We start from the raw sequence: 27,436 nt of genomic DNA, 5'->3' as shown, positions 1-27,436 counted from the left end.
CATCCCCACCAGTACTTTGTGCGTCTTTGGTTAGCCCTTCCGATGCGTCAGTTGGTGAAGTCCTGGTCCAACACCGGGCCTAATGCCGAGACACGGCCCGTGTATTACAGCCACGCTGTAAAGTGGAGTAAGACTATGGCGGCTGGGGTTGAGGCAGAGAATTTTCTTAAGCACAGGGTCTTGTATAAGGCCTTGATTGAGAGGAGAGGAACTCAAGCTCTTTTGGGGTTCGAGGAGGGTACCTGGGCCAGGATTCAGCCAAAGGGGCTTGACTACCATCTGCAAGATTTGAACTGGCGTTGTATACACAGTAAGTTGCCAGTCAAAGTAGTCCTTTACAGGCACAAATTGACCAGCCACTCACTCTGCCCGCCACTCCTGTGTGGCAAGAGTGAAACTCTCGCACATGCCTTTTGGGACTGCAGGCAGGTGCGGGAAATCTGGCATTTGGTGACTCGCCTGTGCAGGAAGATCGATCCGCAGATGGTACTGACGTACGACAAAGTCTTGGGGGGATGGGACCCTGGCGTTCAGAAGGCAGCAGCCTCCCGGACGTGGCTGGTGATTAGCGTGGCCAAGCAAATGCTTTGGAACCCCAGAACCCAGCTGGTCCAGACAGGGGTAGACTTGGGCGTCCAGGGTGTGTATCATAAAATCCAGGCTGACCTAATGTTTAGGATGGAGAAAGACGTCACTTAGTGGTGTTATTCAGAAGGCAAAGAGAGGTGGAAAGGCCTCTTTTGGCTGTGACTCCAGAGGTTTGTGAGAGATCCTCCATCCTGGGGTAAGTAACCCCTATTTTTGATGAATGTAAGTGTTGCGTTCTGTGGTGTGTTATACGTTTTATGTCAGGTGTAGGATTTCTAATTTCTATGGCACATTTTATTTATTTTGCACTATTTTAAAAATTTATAGCAGTGATTGCACTTTTAAGTAGTCACCTATAAATGACTACATGTGGGTTGTGTTTGTATTTTCTTATTTATCTATTAATTGACTTTAGTGTAGCGTAGATTCAGTTTTGTTGTGTGGTGCATGTTGTGTTTTAATTCTGTATATGTACTTTATCATTTACCTACTCTACTAAAACAACAATAGGGACGATGTCACGCCCCCGACAATGAGCGAAGCAGCAACATCTGCCGACAATCAAGGAGACGCAGGATAAAACAAGCTCCGCATCCACACGCTGATGCAGATTCTTGCAATCACCTTGTGCCTTCCAGTCTCAGCAGTCCTCTCTCTAGTGCCTTGCCTGCCTTGCCTGCCTTGCCTGCCTTGCCTGCCTTGCCTGCCTTGCCTGCCTTGCCTGCTGTTCCTGACCTTAGCCTGTTCTCCTCCACCACGATTTGGATCTCCTGGTTTGTTAGTGCCTTGCCTGCCTCCTGTTCCTGACCATTGCCTGTTCTCCTCGACCATGATTTGGATTTCCTGGTTTGTGACGTTCGCACCACGAAGACCCTAGCCTGTCCCCGACCTTGGTTTCGCCTTGTCCCTGAAACCTGATTACTTGAATAAAACTCACCGCGCTTGGGTCCTATACTCACCTGTCTCCAGTACCTGTCCCCTGACAGGCGACATGTTGCGAAAAGGGAATCGCCCAAAAATAGCAGGTAAGGGAACAGACCAGGGGACCGCCCATCTTGAGCGGTAAATGTTACCGGGTAAGTTTTCCTTTAATTATTTATTAAGTATGGTTTTAAGCCCTGAGGTATGTCTTTTAGTGTTTTAAAGGTTTTGCCATGCGGTTCTTATATTAGTTGGTTTTATTGATTTTAGTATTTATTTTAAATTTTATTGTTTGCGTGGCAGTTTTTAGGATTTATTTATTGAATGAAGATTTTAATTATCAGAAATGATAAATGGAGAAATTTATTCCTGTTGAATAAGACAGTGTGTGGAGCCAGACACCCTTGGGTGGGTTGGTGATCCATTCTCATCCGATGATAAAAAAATGTGAGTACGGCGTGTCCCTCTTGCCATCTGTGTCTTAGCCAGGGACACGCCAGGAAATCTTGCAAGGCAATGAAGTGCTAGAGATGTTTGGAGATCGGCCACCTGGCCAAGGACTGCGTAGGCCCCTGCCACTGTACCCAATGTGGGGGGGGAAGATCATATCTCCCGCAGCTGTCTGCAGTGCAAGCCAACCTATGCCAGGGTGGTGCGGGCAGGGGCAGTGGCGACGGGGGACAGTGTGGAAACCCAGCCTTCGTCTGGCACCACTGCGGAGCAGCTGGGATCAGCGGCGGATGCTGAGGTAAGAGAGCGGTTGTCCGGGGCCAGCATGGCACGGTCTCCTCCTTATTTGCTAGGCACTTCTGAGGGGTCCCGGGCCGAGGAGGAGAGGGACACACCTGGTCACTCGAACATTTTATGGGACTTTGTGGGAGTGACCAGGAAGAAGAAAAGGTGCAGGAGGGAGGCTGGGTTGATCTCTGGTACTACACTGGGGGTGCCGGTCTTGACTGCGACCCCTCAAAAGGGCCGAGAAGATGCTCCCTCCTCCATAGCGGTACCCGATCATTCAGGCTTATTAGTTATTGATTTGTCTCAGGTGGGGTCTCCCCCAAGGTTCAGTTTGTCAGGGCCCGGGGAAGCACTCCAACAGACAGCTGTGGAGGATGGAGATTTTTGTTTAGAAAAACTGTTTGAATCATTGATTTTAATTTGTAGATTTTTTAGTATTTTAGTATTTACAATGTTTTTTATTTTTATGTATTTAGTATGAATGTTTATGGTTTTTTCTGACGAAGCTAAATCAGAATGTGGCGGTTCTGGCATAGGTGTCTGGGTACTTTTCTTGTGGGTGTGGTACACGTATTTTGAACCTTGTATTTGAACCACTTTTTGGTGAAGGGTTTTGAAGTTCTAGGTTCTTTTTGTCATAATGGAAATTTATATTTGCTTTTAAATTCTGATGTTTATTACTTGGGGGGGCGCGGCGGCAGAGTGGGTTGGACCAGGTCCTGCTCTCCAGTGGGTCTGGGGGTCGAGTCCTGCTTGGGGTGCCTTGCGACGGACTGGCGTCCCGTCCTGGGTGTGTCCCCACCCCCTCCAGCCTTACGCCCTGTGTTGCCGGGTAGGCTCCGGCTCCCGTGACCCCGTATGGGACAAGCGGTTCAGAGAGAGAGAGTGTGTGTGTGTGTGTGTGTGTGTGTGTGTGTGTGTGTTACTCTTTGTACTGGTGATCCAAGATGTTTGGAGAAGAGAATGGGCTTTGTCATGTTTATGTTGAGAGATGGTTTGATAATGAATTGTGAGGATGGTATTTTAAGTTTGTGATGTGGAATATTGGAAGTTTTATTTTGTTCTTATGGTATTGAATGAAAGGGGGTGCGGTGGCGCAGTGGGTTGGACCACGGTCCTGCTGTCCGGTGGGTCTGGGGTTCGAGTCTCGCTTGGGGTGCCTTGCGACGGACTGGCGTCCCGTCCTGGGTGTGTCCCCTCCCTCTCCGGCCTTACGCCCTGTGTTGCCGGGTAGGCTCCGGTTCCCCGTGACCCCGTATGGGACAAGCGGTTCTGAAAGTGTGTGTGTGTGTGTGTGTGTGGTATTGAATGAAGTAAAAAAAAAAAAAAAATGTGAGTACTGAAGTATATTAGTTACTGAGGAGTCTGTGTGTGTTTGCATGAGTTGTTACTTTCTGTATTTTATAAAGCACTGCAATGAATTTGGCAAAATTCAATTGTGGTATGTGAAAAAACCTTCAGCTGACAGATGATGGATTTTTTTTTTTTTTTTAACCCCAGAAAATCTTCCTGGTACAAGACTTTCATGCAGAGGAACCCAGATGATGATTATTGATCATTGCACAGTGTCCCAGATACAGGGGGGAATCTCACTGGGTAGAAGTATGGGAATAATTTCTGATTGGATACCAATTGGGCCCTGATTGGAAATTGGTCCAGTTCCATTAGAGTAAAGGAACGGAGTTACATGAGCCGGGACGATGCTCCACACGTGAGGTGTCCCCTTGAAGAGAAGCGAGAGCATGACAGTGATCAACTCCTCGCTGCAGACCCTGAGTTGCACAGACGCCCTGTGCAGATGAGCTTTGGAGCCAGTTGAATCCACGGTGGATTGAGAGGCCTCTAGAAGCAGAAGGTAAAACACTCCATAGGACCAGTAGGAGCACAGGTGAGCCATACCAAGAGTGACGAGTGTTTTACAGGAGAATCCAGCATGTCAGGTGTTGAGGGACCAGAGTTCTGGGTTCAAAGGCAGTAGGATGAGCATATTAACATTTTCTTCTGGTTGATATACGATCAGAGATGAGCAGCATAGTTATAATTCAGTTCTGTACTGGTGACAGCTGGGTTGGAGACATTAACAGAACATTTAAACGTTTAATGGTAAATGTAAGATGTTTAATTGGACAGGAAGTGTCTTATAATTAATCGGTTAAGCATTAAGTAATGAAATGACAGTTCCTTACCATGGATAATAACTGCTGTTGCTGGATATGTGTCCAAACACACATACACACGCATGCACACAGCTGGCTGCAATGGTGAGCTGCTTACTGTGGTCAGTAGGGGATCAATTGCAGGCCTGTGTGTGATGGGCAGGACCCAGAGCCTCAGGAGCCATTTCCCACATTGATCCCCATCGCTGGGCTCTATTGATGACTGATCAATCCCACACTGATGTCCGTCTGTGGACTGGGTGACATCCACATTTGCGTTCTGGGCTGCCATCTGATCCTGCTCCCTCAGCATCACAATGCACTGCTAGGATGAAGCACTGCAGAGGATGCTTTCGCACGCAGGCTAATGTTTTTCCGTTTGGCGTGATCAATGTGTGACACTGGCATGTTTGAGACACCAACACGAGAACACTTTTCCCAGGTGGCTAATTTACATGAGCTGTGTCAGTCGGGGTGTCCTGTGTGATCACTTGAATATTAGCATGTTTGCTTCTGACCTGACAGATAAACAGATGGCTGTCAGATCTCCCAGCATTCTCCCCACCTCCCATTCTGCTGTGGCCCTGGTCAGCACAGGGCTGGAGACAGAGCCAGACATGGGGTCGGAGGACCTGTGGAGCCTTCCAGAACTGCAGGACAGAGGAGTGCCCTGGTCAGGTGAGAATGGCAGGAAAGAGAGGCAGAAATAGATTTTCGTTGCTGTTTATGTGCCTTTTCTGTGACACGGAGCTAGAGGCCAAAGGGAAGCTCTGCAGTGTTGTGGTCACTGCTGGGAAACTGCTGCTTCTGGCTGGGCTCCTCTACATGTTCATCTGCTCCTTGGATGTTCTCAGCTCTGGATTTCAACTTGTTGGAGGTGAAGGAAAAAAAAAAAAGAGAGGCTACACAGGATTAATGTAGCTCACAGTAAAAAAGTACCTGCACCATAAACAAACTGTGGCTTTCACAACCTATTTCACTGTACAATCCAAAAAACAAGTTTCTCTGAAGAATACGGGGTATTTTTATGGTATTAACCAGTTCTCTGAGGCAGCAGTAGTAGTAGTAATAATACACACACACACACACACACACAAACCACTTATCCCAAGCAGGGTTGAAGTGAACCAAAGCCTAACCTGGCAACACAGGATGTAAGGCTGAAAGGGGAGGAGAAACACCCTGGACAGGATGCCAGTCGATCAAAGGACACCCCAAGCAGGACTCAAACCCCAGACCCACCACACAGCAGACACCAGCCAAACACACTGCCCCACCACACCCCCTATAGTAACAGTACCAACAACAATAATAATAATAATAATGTCCAAAGTGAATCTGTATAAAAGTGTTGTAAATGGCAACAGTGGAGTCGTTCAGGTTCCTGGGCACCACCATCTCACAGGACCTGAAGTGGGAGTTCTACATAGACTCCATTGTGAAGAAGGCCCAGCAGAGGTTGTACTTCCTTCGCCAGCTGAGGAAGTTCAACCTGCCACAGGAGCTACTGATGCAATTCTACTCTGCAGTCATCGAGCCTGTCCTCTGCACTTCTATAACTGTCTGGTTCGGCTGAGCTACGAAATCAGACATCAGAAGGTTACAGCAGATAGTTCGGACTGCTGGAAGAATCATCGGCACATCCCCCCCAGCTCTCCAAGAACTGCACTCGTCCAGAGTCAGTAAAAGGGCTAGCAAAATCATTCTAGACCCCTCACATCCAGGCCACTTCCTCTTCGAACCCTTGCCATCTGACCGGCGCTACAGAGCACTGAGCACCAGGACAGCCAGGCACAAGAAAAGTTTCTTTCCTTAGGCCATCTACCTCATGAACACCTAAATCTCACCCCTAGAGAGTAAACCGTGCAATACATAATGCTATTTATATTTATAACTATTTATCACATATGTCTTACTCACACTCCCTTGCATTTGTATCTAGTGACTATTTTTGTATATTGGGTACTTTATATTTTTTAATCCTTTTTTCACATACTCTATCTTCTCACCTGTCTCGTCACTGTCATTCTGTCTGTGCTATGGTAGTTCCTGTCACCAAGACAAATTCCTTGTATGTGCGAACATACTTGGCAATAAAGCTTGTTCTGATTCTGATTCTAAATAATGCTTCTTGTAAGCTGAGGTTCCCCTTTCTAGGAAAAGTGGCAGGGGACATTTTCCAGGAGAACATGGTGCTGTCCAACCCCCTGGCTGGCCTCATCATAGGAGTCCTGGTCACGCTGCTTGTGCAGAGCTCCAACACCTCATCATCCATCATCATCAGCATGGTTTCCTCTGGATGTAAGTTGATAACATTTACACACACCCACATAGAGAAGCTTTCTTGTTACCAGTACATTAAGGGAATTCAAAAACACAGAAAACACACCCTCAAACACATTGCCAGTCAAAATAAGACTATGGAGATAAAAACTGAAGGACTAAACAGATGTAAACCACCCTTAAGAAATTAATGAGCAGCACATACACACTAGTGACTCAAAATATACTTGACCAAAAAAATTTTAAAGTGGCGTTAGTGGGGATGGACATTATGGAACAAAAAAACTACAGAAAAATGTTACTTTTTTCATCACATCATGTTAATTTGTGAGCAAAATAAACAGAACTAAATTATAACAGGATTTAATTAAAGGAAATTAAACATTTGGGGGAATGACACCTGGGAAATAATATTCTTTGTGACCAAAATCCACATTTACCCAAGTCTCAGGAGAGGATTTACAGTACTAGTCAGTATGGCCATCAGTGCAGAATCCCACTGTGCTGAAGAGGGAAAAAAAACGACCCAACAAAGCATTGGCTAAATGAGCATTTTAAGGTTTGACATGAGAATTGCATTTTACCTCAGCTATTCATGACCTCATTTAAGCAATTATTTGCCTAGCATTTGTGAACGAGGCACTATTTAAGTCACTTTCTGTTCTCTGAGATGTAAGTCACTTTGGAGAAAAGCATCTGCTCAATGAATAAACTAAAATATTTTCTGGAAAATCGGCTGACTGAGTCTGGGTTGCAAATGTCTGGATGAATTTGGGCTGAAGCTGATGAACAGTCCATTGGTTGCTGCCAGTACGACAGGTCCAGAGAGCAGTTCCTATCATCATGGGAACAAACGTTGGGACGTCAGTCACCAACACCATCGTGGCCATGACCCAGGTGGGCGACCGCAACAAATTCCGCAGGTAAGGTGTACCACCTCTCTACAGTCAATTCCATTGTTTATTTTATTTTTGTATAGCGCTCTTCTCCCACAGTGACACAGAGCACCGCCTGGCATACACAGCACTTTATCCTGCTCACCCTAGCCGCTGTGTTCTTTTAACTGTCATGTATTGGAGGCTGTTTTGTTTCTCTTGATCAATTTAATTAGAGGTTAATTGTTGAGATTTAATTGTTTAATTTTGGTTAATTAGTAGGACTTAGCTGTTAGTAACCACTGTAAAGTATATTGCAAATAACCTTTGGATGAAAAACAATTTCTCATCACTTTGCCATATTTGATGCTACAGTGACCACACCCATGTGTGAATCAAAAATCGAGGCTCTGGAAGACATTACTGGTGAACTACTGTAAATGAACAACAACAGACAAACCTGGGGGTGAACTTTAATGATAATGTTACTAAACAAGCTGAACCTTGTTGTTGATAATCACAGTAAACTAGAGGGACAATGGGATTGTCAGTGCAAAAAAGGTGTCCCCAGGGCCTTTGCTGGAGCCACTGTTCATGGCTTCTTCAACTGGCTCTGTTTTGGTACTGTTGCCATTTTTCTCCAGTTACCTGTGCAGGCTCACCCAGCTTGTGGTGGAACACCTCCACACAGAGAGCGCTGAGGAAGCCCCTGACCTTCTCAATGGGATCACTGACCCATTGAGTGCAGGCAGTTTTTTATTGGAGCAATTTTCAGGTTAGTGCTTTGCTCAAAAGTACTACACCTGTAGCTGGGAATCAAACCTGCAGTCAGTAGTTCTCACCACTGTGCTACCAGCTGTCCTATTTAGCTGACACATTTCTCCAAAGCAACTTTCAGTGTTAAGTTACCCACAATTTCTTATCCATTTAAACAGCTGGGTAATTTTACTGGAGCAACTGAGGATAAGTGCATTGCTCAAATGTACTACACTAGTAGATGAACATCAATCTCTGAGTTCAAAGGCAGCAGTTCTAACCGCTACACTCTCAGCTGTCCTTTACACTCAATGTATAGCAAATGTTTTAGCTATTGGCTTGTTTTATATCTGGGATAATGTGTTACTATGACTCCCGATTCTTCATTAGGCATTCTGTGTCATTGTGTGAGGAAAGTGCTCTGTAAAAACGAATTGAATTGAACAGGTGCCAGCGAAATACTACAGAGCTTTCATTGTACATTGCTTTGGAGAAAAATGTCTGCTGAACAAGTAAATTTAATGTAATCCACAAGTCAGAAAAACGAAGGCACAATGATATACTTTTGCTGTCAATTAAGGGCTCATTGGGTTTTATTTGAGATGTGGTTTTACAACAGTCTCCCACAAACCCTCCCACGCTCACCTAAACTTTGATTCCCTCTGTTCGAAAATAGTTTTCTTTAAAGATCTTCATTGTTAGTTCTGGTTTCTGGTGGTCAGTAACATATTTAACAGCACTGGGATCACAGATGGGGTCCATGAGGCCTATTTATTACGACTATTTATAACTCTTTACACCATGTGGTGGGGTTTCGTGTTTCAGTCAGGAGTTTAGGCTTCACATCCACTCTCAGTTCAGCTTCCAAAAGACAGATCTCTACCATAAGGCTGAAAGTTTCTATATGTAAGTAGAAAAAAAAAATCGACTTCTTACTTGTCAGTATGGTGAGTATAGCTGCAGTAGCTGAAATCTGGGGCAGCTGTTAGTGTAGCGGTTAAAGGTGCTGTATTTGTACTCAAAGGTTGCAGGTTCACCTCCCTGTTCCAGCTGTGGTGTTCCTGAGCGAAGCTTCCAGCTCTGTAAATGGGCTGATAATTGTAAGTAGTTTAACAGTGCTAAATTGCAGTGGAGGAAAGCGGCTGCTGCATGAGTAAATGTGCATCTTCTCAGGAAGTTATCAAGCATCTTATTTTTTAACAATAATTGTGCCATTTTTCCATGAAGCAACTGGACAGTAATTAAACAGGGAATCTGAATAAATGCTAATCCTGCCATGGTGGGATACTTTGGTTTTCCCTGTCCCAGCCGTCAGCACTGAGCATAGGGGGCCTGTGTTTCCAACCGGAAACAAACCTGAGACAGTGCCGGACAGTGGGACGTTCCTGGGACAGGTAGGCAGCGAGGACGCTGCCGTTCTTTTTTGACAGTGGGCAATGTAACAATCTGCGTTACTGATAAACATCACATTTGAGCGGGAAACGATGTTCATTGTAAATAGTTGGAATAATGGGAATTGTGGGGAAAAATGTGAAATAGTTGTTTAACCACTGTGGGGACCGACAGGGTTATAAGGGGGTGAGTGCCTGTTGGGGAGTCTGACAAGGCTAAAAAGGGCTAGAAAAAGCTGGCTTGAGGTGTAGGTCCTTAAGGAAAAGGGGTTGTTGGACCCAGAGCATTACTTCCATTGGCTCGCTCCAGTACCTCTTGCTGAGGGCTGGTATTCCAATATAAGTTCATTGGAACAGTATTTGTGTGTCTTTCTTTGCCCTGTCTGAATCCAGAGGATCATGTGCTGTAATAAAGACTGTAATAATAGCAGTCATAACAACAACAACAGTAATCTGGCTTCTCGCAGCATGTTCACTTCAGACACTTTATGCTCATATGGGGTGCTGGCTGTCACCAGTGAAGGGATAAAGAGATGAACTGGTTCTTCCTTTTGAAAGCAGTCAAAGAAACACAGTAACATTTTGTCAGTCATTCTGATTTAGGTTGTGTTGTGGAAACACATACACTGTACTGTATGTCCAGTAAGTATGGCTAGGATGGTATTATTATTAATAACATGGTGGAAATGTGACTTTGCTGATTTGCTGATGGTCATGTGGGTCATAAATTTGGTAGGTTCATTCAAAATTTCATACATATTTTAGCTGAAGTCTGAAGTGATTCTGTTCCACAAAAGATAGTTAGTTCACTTGGAACATTTGTCCATTTGCTATTAATAACTCATTTGGATCACATAAAGTAATTTCAGTCACAGTAACTTATCAGTAACTGACTGATCACCCTCTACATCTCAGCCTCTCCAAAACTGAGCTCCTTCACCTCCCGACTGGTCCGTTCACCTGTAGGGAGCTCTCTGTCAAACCAGACCACTCACTAATTTCACCTGCTTCACCGGCTGAGTCTGGGAGTAATGATCCGCTCAATGTCTGCTTCTCCAAATACAATAATGTCATAACCTGGTGCTGCAGATCCATCCTGCTTAATGTTCGCAGGATCTGACTTCCTCTCACAGCAAAATTTATGCAGCTTCTGGTCCAGGCCATAGTAATATTCTGCCTGGACTACCGTAACTTTCTCTGTCTGATCTCCTGGGATCTCTCATGGAACCTCTCCAGCTAATCCAGAATACTATTGTACAAGTTGTGTTTGACCTACCAAAATATTTCCATGTATCTCTGCTCCCTGATACCTTCAAAACCTGATAACATGTTTCACCTGATGTTCCTCCACCTCTGGGCACTTGGTGGTCTCGCAAACAAGAGGTCCAAAATTAAAAAGTCAAAGATCCTTGGCTTTGACTATATATGTGCTGGTGCAAATACCTTCTCTCCTTCAGAACTGCTAAATCCCTTTTAGCCTTCATGAAGAGCCCCAAGAGCATATCTTTCAGAACAAATTTCTCCCTTGATATCCTAAGTGCTCTATAAACTAGCATTACTAGTGCCATCTGTCATGAGCACCTTTGTACTTCCTATCAAACTCAATTTTATAGGCAGCTGCTGTGTACTGGCAAAACTGTGGTATTGGACAGACTGACTTTGCTAGAACTGCATCTATAGCTTTCTTGCACACTGACAGCTTTCAGGATCAGATCACCTAGAACTGGTGTTAGTGGGGCTCAATGGAGTTAGGAAGAGTGCACCAGGAAACACCATCCTGAGTAGAGAAGAGTTTCCTTCAGGCATCAGCTCCACTTCCTGGACCTCACACAGAGTGAGGGGAGATGAGGAGAGCGATGTGGGAGATCAGTGACTGTGATCAACACCCCAGGCCTGTTCTACACCAAGCTCAGTGAAGAGCAGCTGAGAGCAGAGCTGCAGAGAGCTGTGTCTCTGTGTGAGCCTGGACCTCATGCCTTCCTCCTGGTCCAACAGCTTGGTCGCTTCACGCAGCAGTAGAAGAGGGTGATGGAGACCCTGCAAGATCTGATGGCTACATGAACGCGTTCAACGTCAGCTGCAATGATTTTCTATTTGAAATTCGTATTTTCTATTCTATTTGAATGTGTTTTCTATAAGTAACTACTAGAGTGATGTGAACCAGCAACATAATGGTATCAGATAAATTATCTGTGTGTTGATAATCCTGTTTAGTCTGCAGCTAAAGCTTCTCATCTGTTTCATCTTGCTGATGTACTTTTGTGTACTCTGAGTTGTATGTCTCTTTGGAGTAAAAGATGCACAGAAAAAAATGAATGTAAATTCAACTGAGTTTCATCTCTTCTTGGCTTTTCTGCCTTCAGATACCATGGATGTGGTGGATCCTCATCCCCCCATCTCATCATCAGCTGATTCTGGCCCACCGTCATCCACCTCCAATTGCCTTCCAGAAGCAATGTTCTCTGCTCATGCTCCGAGTCCTTGTCTGCCTGCAAACCCAGCACCCTCCTCCCTTGGGCCACGGCACTCCAAGCACAGTGCCACTGGGGGTTTTGCTGCTCTTGCAAAGCAGCTGGTGATGCAGGAGAGGATGATTGCAGCTGGTCAGCTGGGAGAGGTTCCTTCTGCTCCACCTTGTGAAAGCTCTCTATCAGACACAGGTATCTATGAAATTCTGAGGGTCTCCACTATTGCAAAGAGAAACTGCAAGCTATCACTACATCAGTCGAGTGTCTAAAAGTAATGAACCAATATGCTCATGTTTTTCTGCAGAAACAGAGGCTGTGATGGAGTTGCCTTTTGAGGAGTTGCAGGAGAAAGCGAAGGCTGGAGACACCCACGCGCAAACCAGCGTGAGTGCAATCCTCATTCACCCTTTCAAATTCCATACTTCCACATCAGCAATGTTTGTTTGGATATACTGTAGGTTCAGTTCATCTCAATCTATAATGAGTTTGCATGTTCTCTCTGTTTGCGTGGGTGTCTCCCATAGTCCAAAGATATATATATTAGGTGAACTGGCAAATCTAAATTGCCCGTAGTGTGCAAATGTGAACCGTTGTGTGTGTAGCTAAGCTAATGTCCCATCCCCGGCCAAGGTGTATCCTGACTAGCCTTGTACTGTGTACTCCTGGGATGGGTTCCGGACCAGAACAATCTTGCTTTGGAATAAGTGATTGTGATTGATGAATATTTATTTCAGACTTTCTTTTTTTGAGCCATGAACCAAATATAAAGTAAATACCTGTGAAGGCTTTTTAATTCTGATCTAAGAATTTAACAAGTACCGGGAATTGAAAAATTAAAAACAGACCACAATTCAGAAAAACTGGCATGGTGGGTTTGGCTGGTGCCTGCTGTGTGGTGAGTCTGGGGTTTGAGCCCTGTTTGGGGTGCCTTGTGACGGACTGGTGTCCCGTCCTGGGTGTGCCCCTTCCCACTTCGGTCTTGCACCCTGTGTTGTCAGGTTAGGCTCCGGCTTGCCATGACCCTACTTGGGACAAGCAGTTAAAGACAATGGAATGGAATTCAGAAAAAGAAAACCCAAGACTCTCAAACCAATAAAAAAACCCCAAAACCCAGGAACAACTACACCTTGACCTGAGTTCACTGCCTCATTTTCAGTCTTTTTCAGTGGAGTCTTCTAGTGGCTCACTGGTGCTCATTTCCTTTTAAATGGCTCCTCTCCAGGTTCAGCTGTCAGTCTGGAAGTGTAACCATAGCTTGTTTTCCTTGGAGGAGCACATCCTGTAGTGTGTCTATGGCACATACAAGAGGGTTCCATGTCTTGAACCCTCCAGTCTGCATCCATCTAGTTCATTTTGGAGAACAGAGTCAAAAAGCAGGATGTTAAAAAAACCAATTTACCTTTGACCTTTTAAAACTTTTTAAAATTCATAGTCAGCTTTTCACAGTCAAGGAAAGAATTGTCGAACCATCTTCAGCTCAATATCAAGACGATGAAGGAGCTGCTGGTTGATTTTCACCATGTCAGAGAGCCTTTGTGCCCAGTGACCATCAAGCATACAGATGTGGATCTCTGCTGGTAAGACCCACGGGCTCAACAAGCTGGTTCGGTCAATGCTCTGCCCCCGCCCCCGACTCCGTGCAGAGGACACAATGAGGAGGAAGTTAGAGTCCATTGTGGACAAAGTCCCGCGTTCCATTCTTGAGGTCATCGCCACGAACTTCTTTCGTCCCTGGATCGTTTGGTTAGGGCTCACGGAAAGGGTTTGGGGTCCTTCTTGCCAACAGCCGCGAACCTCCATAGTGTGAGTGATGGACCTGTTAGGTACAGTAGGTGCACTGAGTCATTGCACTGGGTTCATCATTCTTACTTTGCTTCTAGTAGATCTGTAGCCTGTAAATGTTGATTTTTGTTGTTTTTTTTTATATTTATTTAATTATACTCTCCCGTAGTACAGTTGCACTTTGTTAATTGTCATGTTGAGCTGCTGTGTGTAAATTTCCCTGGAATAGCAAAGTTCTATGCTATGCTATTCTGTCTTGTCCTATTTTATCCTTTAAGCATACAGATTTCCCCTGACACTCTTTGGTCTCATTTAATTTTTAAACTAAGTTCTGTCCTTTTCTGCTTCTCTTTGCAATGCAGACCCTGCGCTCCTCTCTTCTCTGTTCTTATAGTCAGGCTGTGCTTGCCTGCGTTAACTGAACTCTCAGTCTGAAACACACTAACTTTATCCGCTGTCTCAGCTGGGAAGGTGCTACCTAGCGCTGGCTGAGGAGAAGAACGAGGAGATCTACAACCAAAGGGCTGTGGACTGGCTGATAAAGGCTGCCAGATACGGCCGTAGGGATGCCACCAAACTCCTACAGAGCTGCTGGACACAAAAGAAAGGTATGGAACTATGGGAAATGTGGCAGGATGTGAATGAAAAGTAGAAGCAAATTCTGTCATACTCAGGGGACAGTAGTACCAGAGCAGAAGCTTCAGTTTCATCACCCATCTGTGGGTCTTTTATGGGGCTGCCGGTCTTTCTCTTTCAGAGTCAGAGGATTAAAAAGAGCGACTTGTGTGAACCAGTAAATAATGAAGACCAGGCTTATGTTTGTCAAAGAAACATGGGCTCATTTCTGCCTCTGAAACCTGGGATGAACATGACCAAGAAGAATTAATGTGACACTGAACTAACTTGTGCTCCACTCTGAATTAGCAGGGTCTTGACGGTGACTCACCTTTATCCCACAACTTGGTCGATCATGTCACTCATGGCCTCAACCAGCTGTACTTGTAGGAACAATGTCACTCTTTCTAAAAAATCTCATGAAAACCTTCAGGACACAGTATAAATTAATTTCTGGTCTATATAAAAATATTCACTTTGGTTAGCATGATTTTTACAGCAATGTTTACATTTTTGTTTGTATTTTATGTTCATAGTATTATATACAAGGGTAGGTGAAAATGTATCCCCAGAAATGTTTTCCCTGCTTTTGAACAAACATTATTTCAGATACTTTGACATTATTAACATACATACATACATTAATTCAAATACCTTGAGGTGTCCACATTATTGGCACGTTAGTCAGGGTCAGGGGTCAGGGTCAGGCGTCGGCTCACAGGAGCTTGGACCCAGACACGGGATCGTTCATTGGAATGCTGAAGGGGCAAAGCAAATCTCATGGTTGGGGGTAGGCCAAGGTTCAAACTCGAGGGGCAAACGTTGTTCCAAGGATGATCCAGAGACGTGGTCGAAGGGACAAGCGACGGTTGTGGCCATGGGAGACAGGATTCAAGGACGAGGAGACGGGCGGGGGGACGAGGAAAGGAAATGAAAGGAACAGGTCAGGTAAGGCTAGTGAATGGGTCAGGGGCGCAGAGGGGACGCTTGTCTCGATGAGATTCCGCAACCAGGAAGCAGTGGAGGGGTGCCATTTATACCCAGCCGCGGTGATTACAGCCCAGTGCTTGCGGCTGGGGTGCGGTCATGAGCGTAACACATACCCTATGCTTGTGTGTGCCAGCAAACTGTGAACCCTTGTGCGACACACAGGTGCATGTCTATCATTGAAAGATGGGTTTACTTCTGCCAGTGACACCGCTGTACATTTGTGTACAGGTATAACTGAAGAGAATGAGGAGGAGGTGAGGAAGCTGTCAACAGAAAACAAGTTCGAGCAGGGAGTGCGTAAAGCTGCGCTGCTCATGTACTGGAAGCTGAACCCCGACAAGAAGAAGAAGGTGGCTGTGTCCGAGTTGCTGGACAATATGGGACAAGTCGGCGTTCAGACGGGTACAGCAGGGCCATAGCACAGACAAACGGGTGTAGAGAGACAGGCACACACACACACACACACACACACACACACACACACACACACACACACATTTTCAGAACCGCTTGTCCCAGACGGGGTCGCGGGGAACCGGAGCCTACCCGGCAACACAGGGCGCAAGGCCAGAGGGGACACACCCAGGACGGGACGCCAGTCCGTCGCAAGGCACCCCCAGCGGGACTCAAACCCCAGACCCACCGGAGAGCAGGACCCGGTCCAACCCGCTGCGCCACCGTGCCCCCCCTATACAGGCAGACACATCGACCCCTTATTCATCCTAGAGTAAATTGCACTGGGCTACAGTAAATATGCACATAATCATGAAAGGACACCAGAGTAACACAGGAACAAATAGATAAATAAGGGATATAGACACTGAATGTTTCAAACAGTAATAATGCAGATAATTAAAGAAGTAAAGGGGACAAAAAGTAGTAGCGCTCTCAGCTTAGCACCACCAGAGCAATAAGAGGTTCGTACTCCCAGCTATTTCTGTGCCATTTGAGAACTTCTGCAGATGGCATGACACAGTGTTTTACCTGAAGTCAGCGGTGTACAGAGTGAACAGGAAGGGAGCCAGGACTGTCCCTTGAGGGTCATGTCTGACACACAGCCCTGCAGCCACACAAACTGTGGTGTTCCAGTCAGGCTGTCCATAATCCAGGACACCGTGCATGTATCTGCATACACTGGCTAAAACTTCTCCCTAACAGCCCACGCTTATGGCGTTGAATGCAGCTCCATGTAAAAGGTCGTAAATGTGGTGCAGTCATGGTAAAAAGTGACTTTTCTTGCTACTTAGATGGATCTGCCACAGCCAGTTGTGTCTCTACCTCTATCCGGAAACAGCGGAAAGTTCTGGAGAACATGGTCTCCAAAAAGTGTAAGGATTTCTGAAATACAGACAGAGGATTATGAACCTCTGCATTTTTAATGGTTTGTATGGTAACAGAAAATAGTCAGTGTGTTTGTCCACATGTGTTAGTGTTCATCTGCCTCTGTATGTATGTAATATTATAATGTGTAAACAAGTATTTTTTTTACATATACTGTATATCCACATTTTGCATGCTTATGCTTCTATTGTATATCCATCCAGAACCTCTCTATGGACATAAGCACAATAATCTGCAGTAACACGCTGTTTCTCCCTGAAACTTTCAGCCGGTAAATACGTGGGGCTGGACGATTTTGTGGAAATCACCAAGAAGTACGCCCAGGGCATCACTAGCTCACCGCTGCTTGAACCTCGCACTGAAGATGATGGGACGGCGACTGGGAGTAGCCTGGCCCTGCACAAGAAGGTGAGGCAACACTTCCATGGCAGCAGCTTGCTTGTGCTTTAAACATAGTTACTGTGTTTGTAAGATTCATATTGACCGTAACAACATGATGCTGGTTTGAGCTGTAGTGGCTGTTCCTTCACTGCATGCTGAGCAATGAACGTACTTCCCGTGATGCTATCAACAGGCACTTAACAAACTGCTGCACGCAATGGAAGAAGTTGGAAAACAGGCCTTATTTCAGTGGAGTGGCCTCCTTGGCTTTGAACTCTGTCTTTCCAGTGCATGTCCATAGCCAGCTTGGGATCACAGGTCTCCAGTCCACAGACTCACTCCTGCAGCTGATACAAACCTTTGTTTTCTGCCATTTCTATAAAAAATTAATTGGCAGAAAATGTTGCTTCACTCTGAAATTTTGGCACAAATATCAGTTTTTACTTCATTTTGAAAATTTTATTTGCTTTTTGGAGATGAAAGGAGCTGAATTTTGTGCAGAATAAGATAGTCTCTTTAAAAAGAAGTGACCTCATCAGCAGGAACAAGCCTAATAAATATCACAAGACTGAGTCCTTTGTCAAACTGATATAATTAATGTTTATACACTCTTCAAGGACATTTATACACATACACATAAAGTCCATATCCATTCAGTCTCCTACTTGCGAACATACTTAGCACAGAGAGTTGGTTTGTATTTCAAAGAGTTTGTAAGTCGAATGTAAGCTGGAGCGGGCCGGGGGATTGTTGTCAATTCTATATGCAGTTACTCATATAAAGTGGGGCGGCAAAAACAGTCATTGTGGACTAAGTGACTGTACTCCCAAAACTGTGCGTGTGTAACTGCATCTCTGTCTGTCAGTGAAATACACTTTTGTTTATTTTCCGTTGTACGTTGCTGTGAACAAAATGTGTCATGGTCAGTGTTACTGCGTTCAGATCTGAAAACAGAAGGTTTGAATCCTGCCTACTGCTGCAGTACCCTTAAGTAAGGTACTAACCCTGAATTTCTCCAGTAAAAATTACCTCGCTGTATAGATGGATCAACACCTGAAGGCAGCTTAACATCCTAAATTGCCTTCGAGAAAAGTGCCAGTTTTGTCTCTTTTGTCCAGGGTGGCACATGTTTTGAGTGCCCTGGCAGGAGTATTTACGCAATAAAAAACCCTCATCAGAGCTAGACCAGAGTATCTGTGCTCATCTGCAGCTCCAGGATCCCTTCATTTATCATACACATGAAATAAATTCACTAGTACAACAGAACTCTCCCTATAACAAATAAAAGCATAATCATAAGAAGTTTAAAAAAACAAGGTAACCTAATTTTGCATCAACTCTGAGCTGGAGGTGCAGTTGATTCTGCAATAAGGTGATAGATGCCTTCCGGTAAAACTTCACGTTATGGAAAAACCATGCAATAGAAATAAGGGCTTATGGGAAAATTAGCGTTGGGGCAGACCACTCAAAACCTAAAACACACATAGTGGTTAGAGTTGCTGCCTTTGGACCCAAAGGTCACAGATTTAAATCCCACCTCTAGCTGTAGTACTCTTGAGCAAGGTACTTACCCTAAAATTGGTCCTGTAAAATTGCCCAGCTGTATGAATGGAAGATAGTCATAAGGAGCTTTACATTGAAAGTCACTTTGGAGAAACGCTAAATGAATTTATAAGTCTGTAACCAAATTTTAATTTCAGTCCTAGTCAAAATGTTTGCATTGTTCAAAACGTGTTATATTCATTATTAATAGATACATGGTACAGTAAATGTAGGACTTTACCTTGAATAAGCAAAGGCAGCTCGAATATAACATTGACCCCTTTATTCCAGCTGCGAGCAACGATACCACGGTATCTTTCATTCCACTCAAAATGCTGTATAACATAAAACTTTTCTCCAACTGTTAAAGCTTTTCTTTTATGCTGAGCTCCTGAAGTTTTATCACCAGCACCTTCTTAGGCACATTCCTGTAACTTTGCTTATTCAGTTTTTGTAATAAAACATTTCAGTGCAAATAAGAGGAAAGCTGGTGAGACCTTGCAATGTGCACTTCCTAAACAAAGCTTTGGGGAGAAATGAGTGTTGTGTGTGTTGTGCGTATTGTCATGCGTGTTCCTCCACACATAAGAACTCGCGCAGTTGCAGAAATGACTGTTACGCGGAAGTGGAGGATGACCAGAAGGTGGCGCTTCACTGACAGCTCAAAACTGGTACACTCTGAAGTCATAGGATCACACACACACACACACATTTTCAGAACCGCTTGTCCCATACGGGGCCACGGGGAACCGGAGCCTACCCGGCAACACAGGGCGTAAGGCCGGAGGGGGAAGGGGACACACCCAGGACGGGACGCCAGTCCGTCGCAAGGCACCCTAAGCGGGACTCGAACCCCAGACCCACCGGACAGCAGGACCGTGGTCCAACCCACTGCGCCACCGCACCCCCTGTCATAGGATCATCTAAAGTTTTTTTTTCCTCTGTCTGTTTGCTTCTTGGGGTGGTGGTACAGTGGTGCAGTGGGTTGGACCACAGTCCTGCTCTCTGGTGGGTCTGGGGTTCGAGTCCCGCTTGGGGTGCCTTGTGACGGACTGGCGTCCCGTCCTGGGTGTGTCCCTTACGCCCTGTGTTGCCAGGTAGGCTCCGGTTCCCCCGTGACCCCGTATGGGACAAGCGGTTCTGAAAATGTGTGTGTGTGTGTGTGTGTGTGTGTGTGTGTGTTTGCTTCTTTTACACCTTCTCCGCTGTAGAAAAACACAAGGCACCTCCCATTGTTACTGATCTCTTATGTTTTCGGCGCATCAGGAGACACTTGTGTGCGCGATTTGAATTGGTCTTCCAACTCTCTTCATGAAAGAGGTCTTTGAAACACTTATCAAAAAAGCTTGTGAGAGTGAAATGGTAATTACTCAGAAGTTAGAAGTCAGGGATGCGCTGTATTCACAGAAATCTGAGCCCACATATGTAGTGTTCACATTCCAGTATATAGAGAACAAACTGTCCCCACACCTTAGCTGCAATAAAAGGCCCCTGGATTTGAGCCCCAGGAACACAGTCTGCGCAGAACTTCCATGATGCTCTGCATCGCAGTCCTTACAAAGCGGGTTTTAAAGGAGGACCCCAGAAGCGGGCTTCCCACAGCATCTGCCAAGTCCACCTGCAAGCGGATGCAGACTGCCAGATGGGGAATGGGGCGGGACAGCAGAACCAGCGCCATGTCCAGAGCCTTGAACATACAGTCCCACTTCCTGGTAAAATGCACACCGTTCGCTTCACTCAAATGGTCGGAAAATCAGGCTCTTTGTGTTGTGAGTGACACGCATTATTGTGCTTGTTTCTCTGTTCATCCAGATCCTGAAGTTCCCTCTGCATTATCTGGTGGAAATGAAGGAGCATGTGGTGGACTGGGGGTCACGTGCTGGGGTCCAGTGGCTCAGCACCATTATCCCCACTCATCATGTCAATGCCCTCATCTTTTTCTTCATCCTGAGCAACCTTACCATAGACTTCTTTGCCTTCCTCATCCCACTGCTTATATTTTATCTCTCCTTTGTGTCGATGGTGATCTGCACCCTGCGGGTGTTCCAGAACAGCAAGGCCTGGGAGAACTTTCGGGCCCTCACCACCTTGCTCACCACTTTCGAGCCCAGTCTTGATCTAGAACAGGCTGAGACCAACTTTGGCTGGAACAATCTGGAGCCCTACCTCTACTTCATCCTCTCAGTCTTCTTCGTTATCTTTTCCTTCCCTGTAGCTGACAAGGCATGGATACCATGTTCTGAATTGGCCACAGTTGCCATCTTCTTCACAGTGGCAAGTTACATAAGCCTGGGCCCATCAGCACAGATGTACACAAGGCTGGCGCTTGTCACCGAGGTGGCATCATCTCTTTGCAATATGACCAAGCAGCTGCCAGAGAGCATGGCCGTTGCCCGCCTTCTTGGGAAGACTTTCATGACGATACCACTCGGTGACTTTGTGGTCCTGAAGCTCAGCATCCCATGCTTTCTCTATATGTACCTGTTCTACCTGTTCTTCCGGATGGCACAGATGCGGGGCTTCCGGGGCACCTATTGCTTCCTGGTGCCCTACATGGTGTGCTTCATGTGGTGTGAGTTTTCCGTGGTGCTGCTGCAGAACTCCACCGCTGTGGGACTCATCCGTACCTGTGTGGCTTATTTTCTCTTCCTGTTTGCCCTGCCTGCACTCACCTTAGGCCTAGTAGCAATGTTCCTGGTGCAGATAGTCAAGTGGTTCCTTGAGCTGGAGCTGACAAAGATGCTGGTGACCCTGGCTGTGTGCGCGGTGCCTGTCATGCTGCGGCTCTGGACACGCTTCAGCTTATCCCTGCTGGACGTCGTTCGGTCCGTGTCACGAAGCAATGTGGTCAAGCTCATCCTCGTGTGGATCTCGGCTGTCATCTTCTTCACCTGCATGTACGTGTACAGTTCTGAGGGAATGAAGGTGTACAACTCCACCCTAACCTGGCAGCAATATAGTGAAATGTGTGGCTCTGAGGCCTGGCGGGAGTCTACCACTGCCCAAACACAGATCCTCTGCAGCCACCTGGAGGGTCACCGCGTCACCTGGATGGGGCGAGTTAGACATGTGCGTGTGGCAGAGGCGGAAAACGGTGCCCAGTCTGTCATAAACCTGTTACCTGCATTTATCGGCAACTGGATGCGCTGTCTATATGGTGAACCCTACCCTAAGTGCGATGGCAAGAATGCAACGGCTGCTATCCAGACAAGCAAGCAAGAGCTGGAGAATGAAGAACAGCAGCAGCTGTGCCGCCTGAAGGCCCTAGCAAAGCACGAGTGTCATGTGAAACGCTTCGACAGCTACAGGTTTGAGGTGACGGTTGGAAAACCTCCGGACCAGCAGGGGGTGCTCAAGAAGGATGACCCCAGTGAGGACATCATACTGAAGGCTAGTCACGAGTTCAAGGCCACACTGCTGAACGTGGGCCTTGGCAGCCTTGTGGAGTTCAGCACAGTGCTTGAGGTCAAGCTGGGCAGCAAGCTGCCCGTGTTCGAGCTCCACTCGATACACTGTCTGGACTGTCAATCCGGCCTGATGCCAGCAGGAAAGCAGTACAAGATTGAGCCGGACTGGCGGGGCACGGCCATATGTGCCATTGAGTTTGCCTTCAATTTCTTTTTCTCCCCATTCCTGTCAGCACGTATAAACAAGTAGTCCTTTCTGAGCACTCTGACAAGAAGTGCATAGTGTCACACTAAGGAGAAAGCTGGATTGTGCCACTTTTTTAAATGATTCTGACAAATGTCTAACTGCAATTAAGAAATACTAGTGAAAAAGTATTTTGCATTTTTTATTTCTGCCATATTTTTAATATACATTTTGATCAGTATGCAAGTCTTAAAAGACAGATGGATGCACATGTTCCATTTTAGTAAAGCGGTCATCAATTCCAAAGTGCAGAAATACACTAAACTCAGGAAAAACTATAGAAACAACTATTATTTCTCAAAGAACAGAAGCACTTAATAAAGGACAAGTAAAAGTAACAGACTGTTAAACAAAGCAATGGTACAAACTTATGCAAAAAGCGGCATCTGAATGAATTTCAAGATTAGAGTAAACCTTCATTGCACTGTGTCTGTTTCATCACTATGTCTTTATGAAAGTTTTTTCTTAAACTGTGTGTTTACTGTGAGAACTGCTGTATAAGGGAGATTCCTCATTTTGTTTCAACTCAGTGCTGTGAATGAACTTGTAAAAGTCACTGTTGCACTGCTTTGTGTACATGTTATTCTGACCCCTCGCTGTGAAAGAACTCTAAAAAGTGTGTCCACATAAAATGGAACATGCACAGTAAAGTGACTTGTAATTTTTAGCAGCCAGTTAGTGGGACAAAACATACATGTTGCTTTTTTCTGAATTATGTGAAAATATCCTATCAATCACACAAGTCAGTCTGATATGCTTCCTGTGACCGCAGTTGGACAATCAGGCAAGAGTCACACTGTCTGTGCTCAGATTTGTGAGAAACTACGTTTAATGAGTGTGGTAGAGTAAAAATATGGTTAGGAGCCACTGCAGTATTATTCAGCAAAATATTAATTATTAACATCAATAAGTATCAACTTTGTTTACACTTTTAAAGAGGTAAATTTCACGTTCAGTGTTTGTGAATTTCAGTCTGTATAATAATGTAGTGTTTCAGTTGCCTATTAAAAGAATTATTCCTATTTATAGAATAAGTTGAAAATGTGAATTGGTTATGTGTGATATTTGTAAAATGTTCTTACATCTGATTTTTAAGCAAAAGTCTGGAAGGGCTATGTAAATAATAACTTGTAAGAATAAACATTAGTGAAATCAGAAGCCAGACCTCAGACTGAACACCAATGAGTTACATGTTTTATGAAATCTGTGTTCGTATGCATATTTTGTCATATCTACTACACTGAATGTCTGTAAGAGCAAAACATGGGAATCTGACTGCAGCTCATTTTACTTTGAAGGAACTTTAAAACACTGGAGTCCTTCCCCGATTTCATTCATCTTCATAGACAGTAGCTAATGTACAGGTAGGAGCTACTGCCTCTGGACATAGAGGATGCAGGTCTGAATAATGCATCTTGACTTTAGTACTCCTCAGCTTATGCTGAATTGTTCCCATAAATATTACACAGCTGCATAAATGGCTAAATTGTTGAAAGGAGTTTAACACTGTAAGTTGGTCTGAGAAAAGTCAGCTAAATAATAAATATAACTAAACAAATCATTTCAAAGTGTAGTACCTCATTTAAAGTACCAAACAATTAAAAAAATTATTTTACAGAGTGCTCTTTTCACCAGCGTGAACAGAGAGCTGAAAAAAGTTCCAGGGAATGATACAATACTGAAAACCGACAAATATAGCTAACTCTCAGGATAAAGCAACTGGTAGCTGAAGAGAAGAAGACAAGAAATTCCCAACTGAAAAGAAAGGGAGAAAAAATAAACCTCTGGGGGTCCAAGCACCAGTGGCTACCCACCCCCTCCTGGCATTCTGCTGTGATGACAAGGGACCTGTGTGGGTTTGTCTAGGACAAAACACCAGTATGTCTGTCAGTGCAGAACTATAATCTCTAGCAGTATGCACATACATGGGGAGAGCACATGCAGGAGGGGGTTCATTCTAAAGGCTGGAGTCTGACCAGACCTCTCTCTTCCCACAGCTGTGCCTCCACTGGAGCCTGAGCAGAAGGAAGTGTGAGAGTAGCAACATGATGGAATATGTAAGTGCACAAGCAGGAGGACCTGGGTTTGAGGAGGCCTGATATTTATCAGCAACCCCTCCCGCTGTGTTTTTAATGCCATACATGTACAAAGGAAGGGAGAAAGACAAACCGCTAGGGGTCCAAGTACTAGTGGCCAAGTTTCTGAGCATTTTAATGTGGTGACAAGGGACCTGTGTGGCTATGACTAAAATAAAAGAAGAAACTGGTAGAATCGGTATCCAGACCCACGGTTACTGATCCTGCTAATCAAGGTAGGCACTCTTTGGCTTCCAGGCACAGAACCAAGAGGTTGTCGTAGGCAGTCATCGGTTTCTGGCAGCAGGTGGCCTATCCAGAGTGCAGCAGTACACTAGTGCCAGTGTGGGGAACTGCAGTAGGCACAGTGTTCCACAGTTTAGGGGCTCCATGACTAAACGGTTATGATGGGGCACTTCCGCCAACTATGCCACAGGGAATTATTACATTAATCCCTAAACCTAAGAAAGATTTCATTTCTTTAGAGAACTAGTGCCTATAAGTTCATTCAATAATGATTACAAAAAAAAAACTTGCCTCCATATTTGGTTCGGCAGATCCACACAGAAATCCTGCTTGGACCTTCTTAATAGATTGGATACTTGGTTTTCATTTAATTTCTCCTTTAGTCTTAAACTTGTATTGCTTTAATTTTATAAATATGAGAAACGATAACAGGTATATAATTAACCTTATTTTCTTTTTAGCCAAATATTACATACAAACAGTAAGTGTAAATCTAGTACAGAGGCTCCTCGACTGAAGATGATTTGACTTATGATTTTTCGACTTTACGATGGTGCACTAGTCATAGACATTCATTGAAAACCGTACTTCGAAACTTAGTTTGTTACCTACCACTTGCTGCACCGAGGTTCATCGTTCGAGTAGGTGCATAAAACACAGAATAGACAAATCCCGACACACCCCCACCAATATTTTTCTTTTAAATATAAGATACACAAATAAGCAAGTACAATGCCAGAGTAGTGGCTGAATAAAGGTTGTATCTGGGGATGCTTCTGGAGTTACAATGCATGAACAGTTACACCATAGATGAGCTGGAGAGATCTTGGGCGAAATGGGTCCGTAAAAGGTGAGTTTTCAGACCCTTCTTGAATGCAGACAGAGTTTCAGCAGTTCTGAGTGACAGGGGAAGGTCATTCCACCACAGTGGACCCAGAACCGAGAACCTCCAAGCTTTGTCTTTCGTGCGCGGGACCACCAAGCTAGCAGAAGTAGACGAGCGAAGGGGTCTGGTTGGGGTGTAGCGGTTGATTAAGTCTTGTAAATAGCTGGGAGCAGTTCTATTGATGCATTTGTACACAGTAACCAGGGTTCTGAATTTGATTCGGGCAGCTATAGGAAGCCAGTGCAGAGAAATGAGTAGAGGAGATAGATGGGAACGACATCAGACAAACTAGGCACGTTCTCTGCAAAAGTGGCAGCATCTTTAAATGTGGGCACTCTCGCGTTCAGTCACCTAGGCTACGAAGCCCTACCTGTGCATAGATGGGGTATGCTGTCCCGCGCCATGTAGCACATCATCCAACCTTTTGGTAAAGCGTTCTTCTTTGCGGGTTCAGGGGGACTTTTCCAAACACACGCACTTGGTAGCGGTTCACTGTCTCATTTTGCCGCTTCTACCCTGGGAGACCTCACTCGACCTGCTCAACTGCCTTCAGCAGCACCTTGCAACTCTTTTCCGCCATCTTCACCAGAGCACGCGCTTTCCTAGCAGTCTCCCTGGACACCCGTGCTCAGTGACAGCTTCTCCATCTCTTCATTTACCGGTCACAGTTCTATTGTTCTGGTGGCTTCTTTCTTTACACCGGTTCCTGCTTCTCCATGTTCAGTGTTCCACAGCTCCTGAATCCAGCTTCTCATTGTCCTGCCTCATCCCACTTCTTACACCAACGTAGCACACTGCATTCTGGGTTCAGACAGGGTGAAAAAAGACTCAGAGACAGCCACTCGTTATAAACGCCTATCAGAACACTAGCACAAAGCAAGAGGTATCAGTACAAACACAAGAAAATTAGGCACTCGGTCCAGAGGCCCCTTTTCTTCAAGGACCTGCCTCTCAAGCTATCCTTCCCAAGGGCTTAGCACTGCCCAACACACTCAACCCTTACATTGACATTCCCAAATGAGTTCACTGTCTACAGTGGTTGAACACAATTCCATTTTACCCACAACACACAATACAACTATTTACAACCGACCCTTCTCCCGCTCAAACACCCAGTAACGCGGGTTGGTACAATATGTGTGTGAGAAATTTGACAAAAACCGTAGCGACCCACTTACGGTCTTGGATTACAATGTCTGTATTTAGACGTACTTCCTTAAATGGGCAACGTCGTCGGCGCTTCCGAGTTTAGTCGCGTGACACCCAGACGAGGTTCTTATTGGCTGTAAATGAAGAGCGCAAACTAAACGGGGGTCCGTCGAAAGGCTACATGACCTCAGTTTCACTCGAAAATCGAAATGCATGCAAATAAATATGTGTAAATGTTGACCCAGATGGAGGACACCGCATTGCTGGTCCTGTTGTTGATGTTAAAAAAAGCAAAAACAAAATGTACCATCTTGGGCACAGCTTTTAATCAATCATCAATGTGAATTCTGAAGAACAGCTGGAGTGAAAATAAAATATAAAATATCCCCGAAAATGAGCAAATACCGGCATGACCATGATTGAAGATTCATTTCTGAGTATAAGCACGTGATTGTAGGTCCTTGTCAACAACAAAACACTGATCGGTGACGTTAAAAGAGAAGTTAGAGGGTTTCCGCTAAGTTCGTGACACACAGACAACAAAGCGAAAATTACAGGCGTAAAACCGCACAAAATTTTACACTCTTAGTACAGTAATGATT

At 45.1% G+C, this 27,436-nt stretch overlaps 1 protein-coding gene and 1 pseudogene across 5 annotated transcripts; both read left to right on the top strand.

Moving 5' to 3' along the window:
• The first annotated feature begins 4,936 nt into the window (after positions 1 to 4,936).
• Positions 4,937 to 11,727, top strand: LOC114912435 (sodium-dependent phosphate transport protein 2B-like; annotated as a pseudogene).
• LOC108925906 (wolframin-like) lies at positions 9,159 to 23,509 on the top strand. Of its 5 annotated transcripts, none has more exons than XM_018738251.2 (9): positions 9,159 to 9,223; positions 12,072 to 12,368; positions 12,481 to 12,560; positions 14,422 to 14,566; positions 15,792 to 15,965; positions 16,811 to 16,891; positions 17,173 to 17,312; positions 20,402 to 20,539; positions 20,640 to 23,509. In XM_018738251.2, the coding sequence occupies exons 2-9, from the start codon at positions 12,077 to 12,079 to the stop codon at positions 22,482 to 22,484; spliced, it is 2,895 nt and encodes a 964-aa protein (XP_018593767.1). In that variant the 5' UTR covers positions 9,159 to 9,223; positions 12,072 to 12,076; the 3' UTR covers positions 22,485 to 23,509. The 5 variants fall into 5 exon arrangements, with proteins under 5 accessions (XP_018593767.1, XP_018593770.1, XP_018593768.1 ...); XM_018738252.2 differs by lacking the exon at positions 9,159 to 9,223 and adding an exon at positions 9,400 to 9,417; XM_018738253.2 differs by lacking the exon at positions 9,159 to 9,223 and adding an exon at positions 11,672 to 11,780.
• Positions 23,510 to 27,436: the final 3,927 nt, after the last annotated feature.

The sequence above is a fragment of the Scleropages formosus genome, chromosome 16 (genome assembly GCF_900964775.1).
Source record: "Scleropages formosus chromosome 16, fSclFor1.1, whole genome shotgun sequence".
Lineage (NCBI taxonomy): Eukaryota > Metazoa > Chordata > Actinopteri > Osteoglossiformes > Osteoglossidae > Scleropages > Scleropages formosus.
This window is presented reverse-complemented; position numbering and strand designations above follow the sequence as displayed.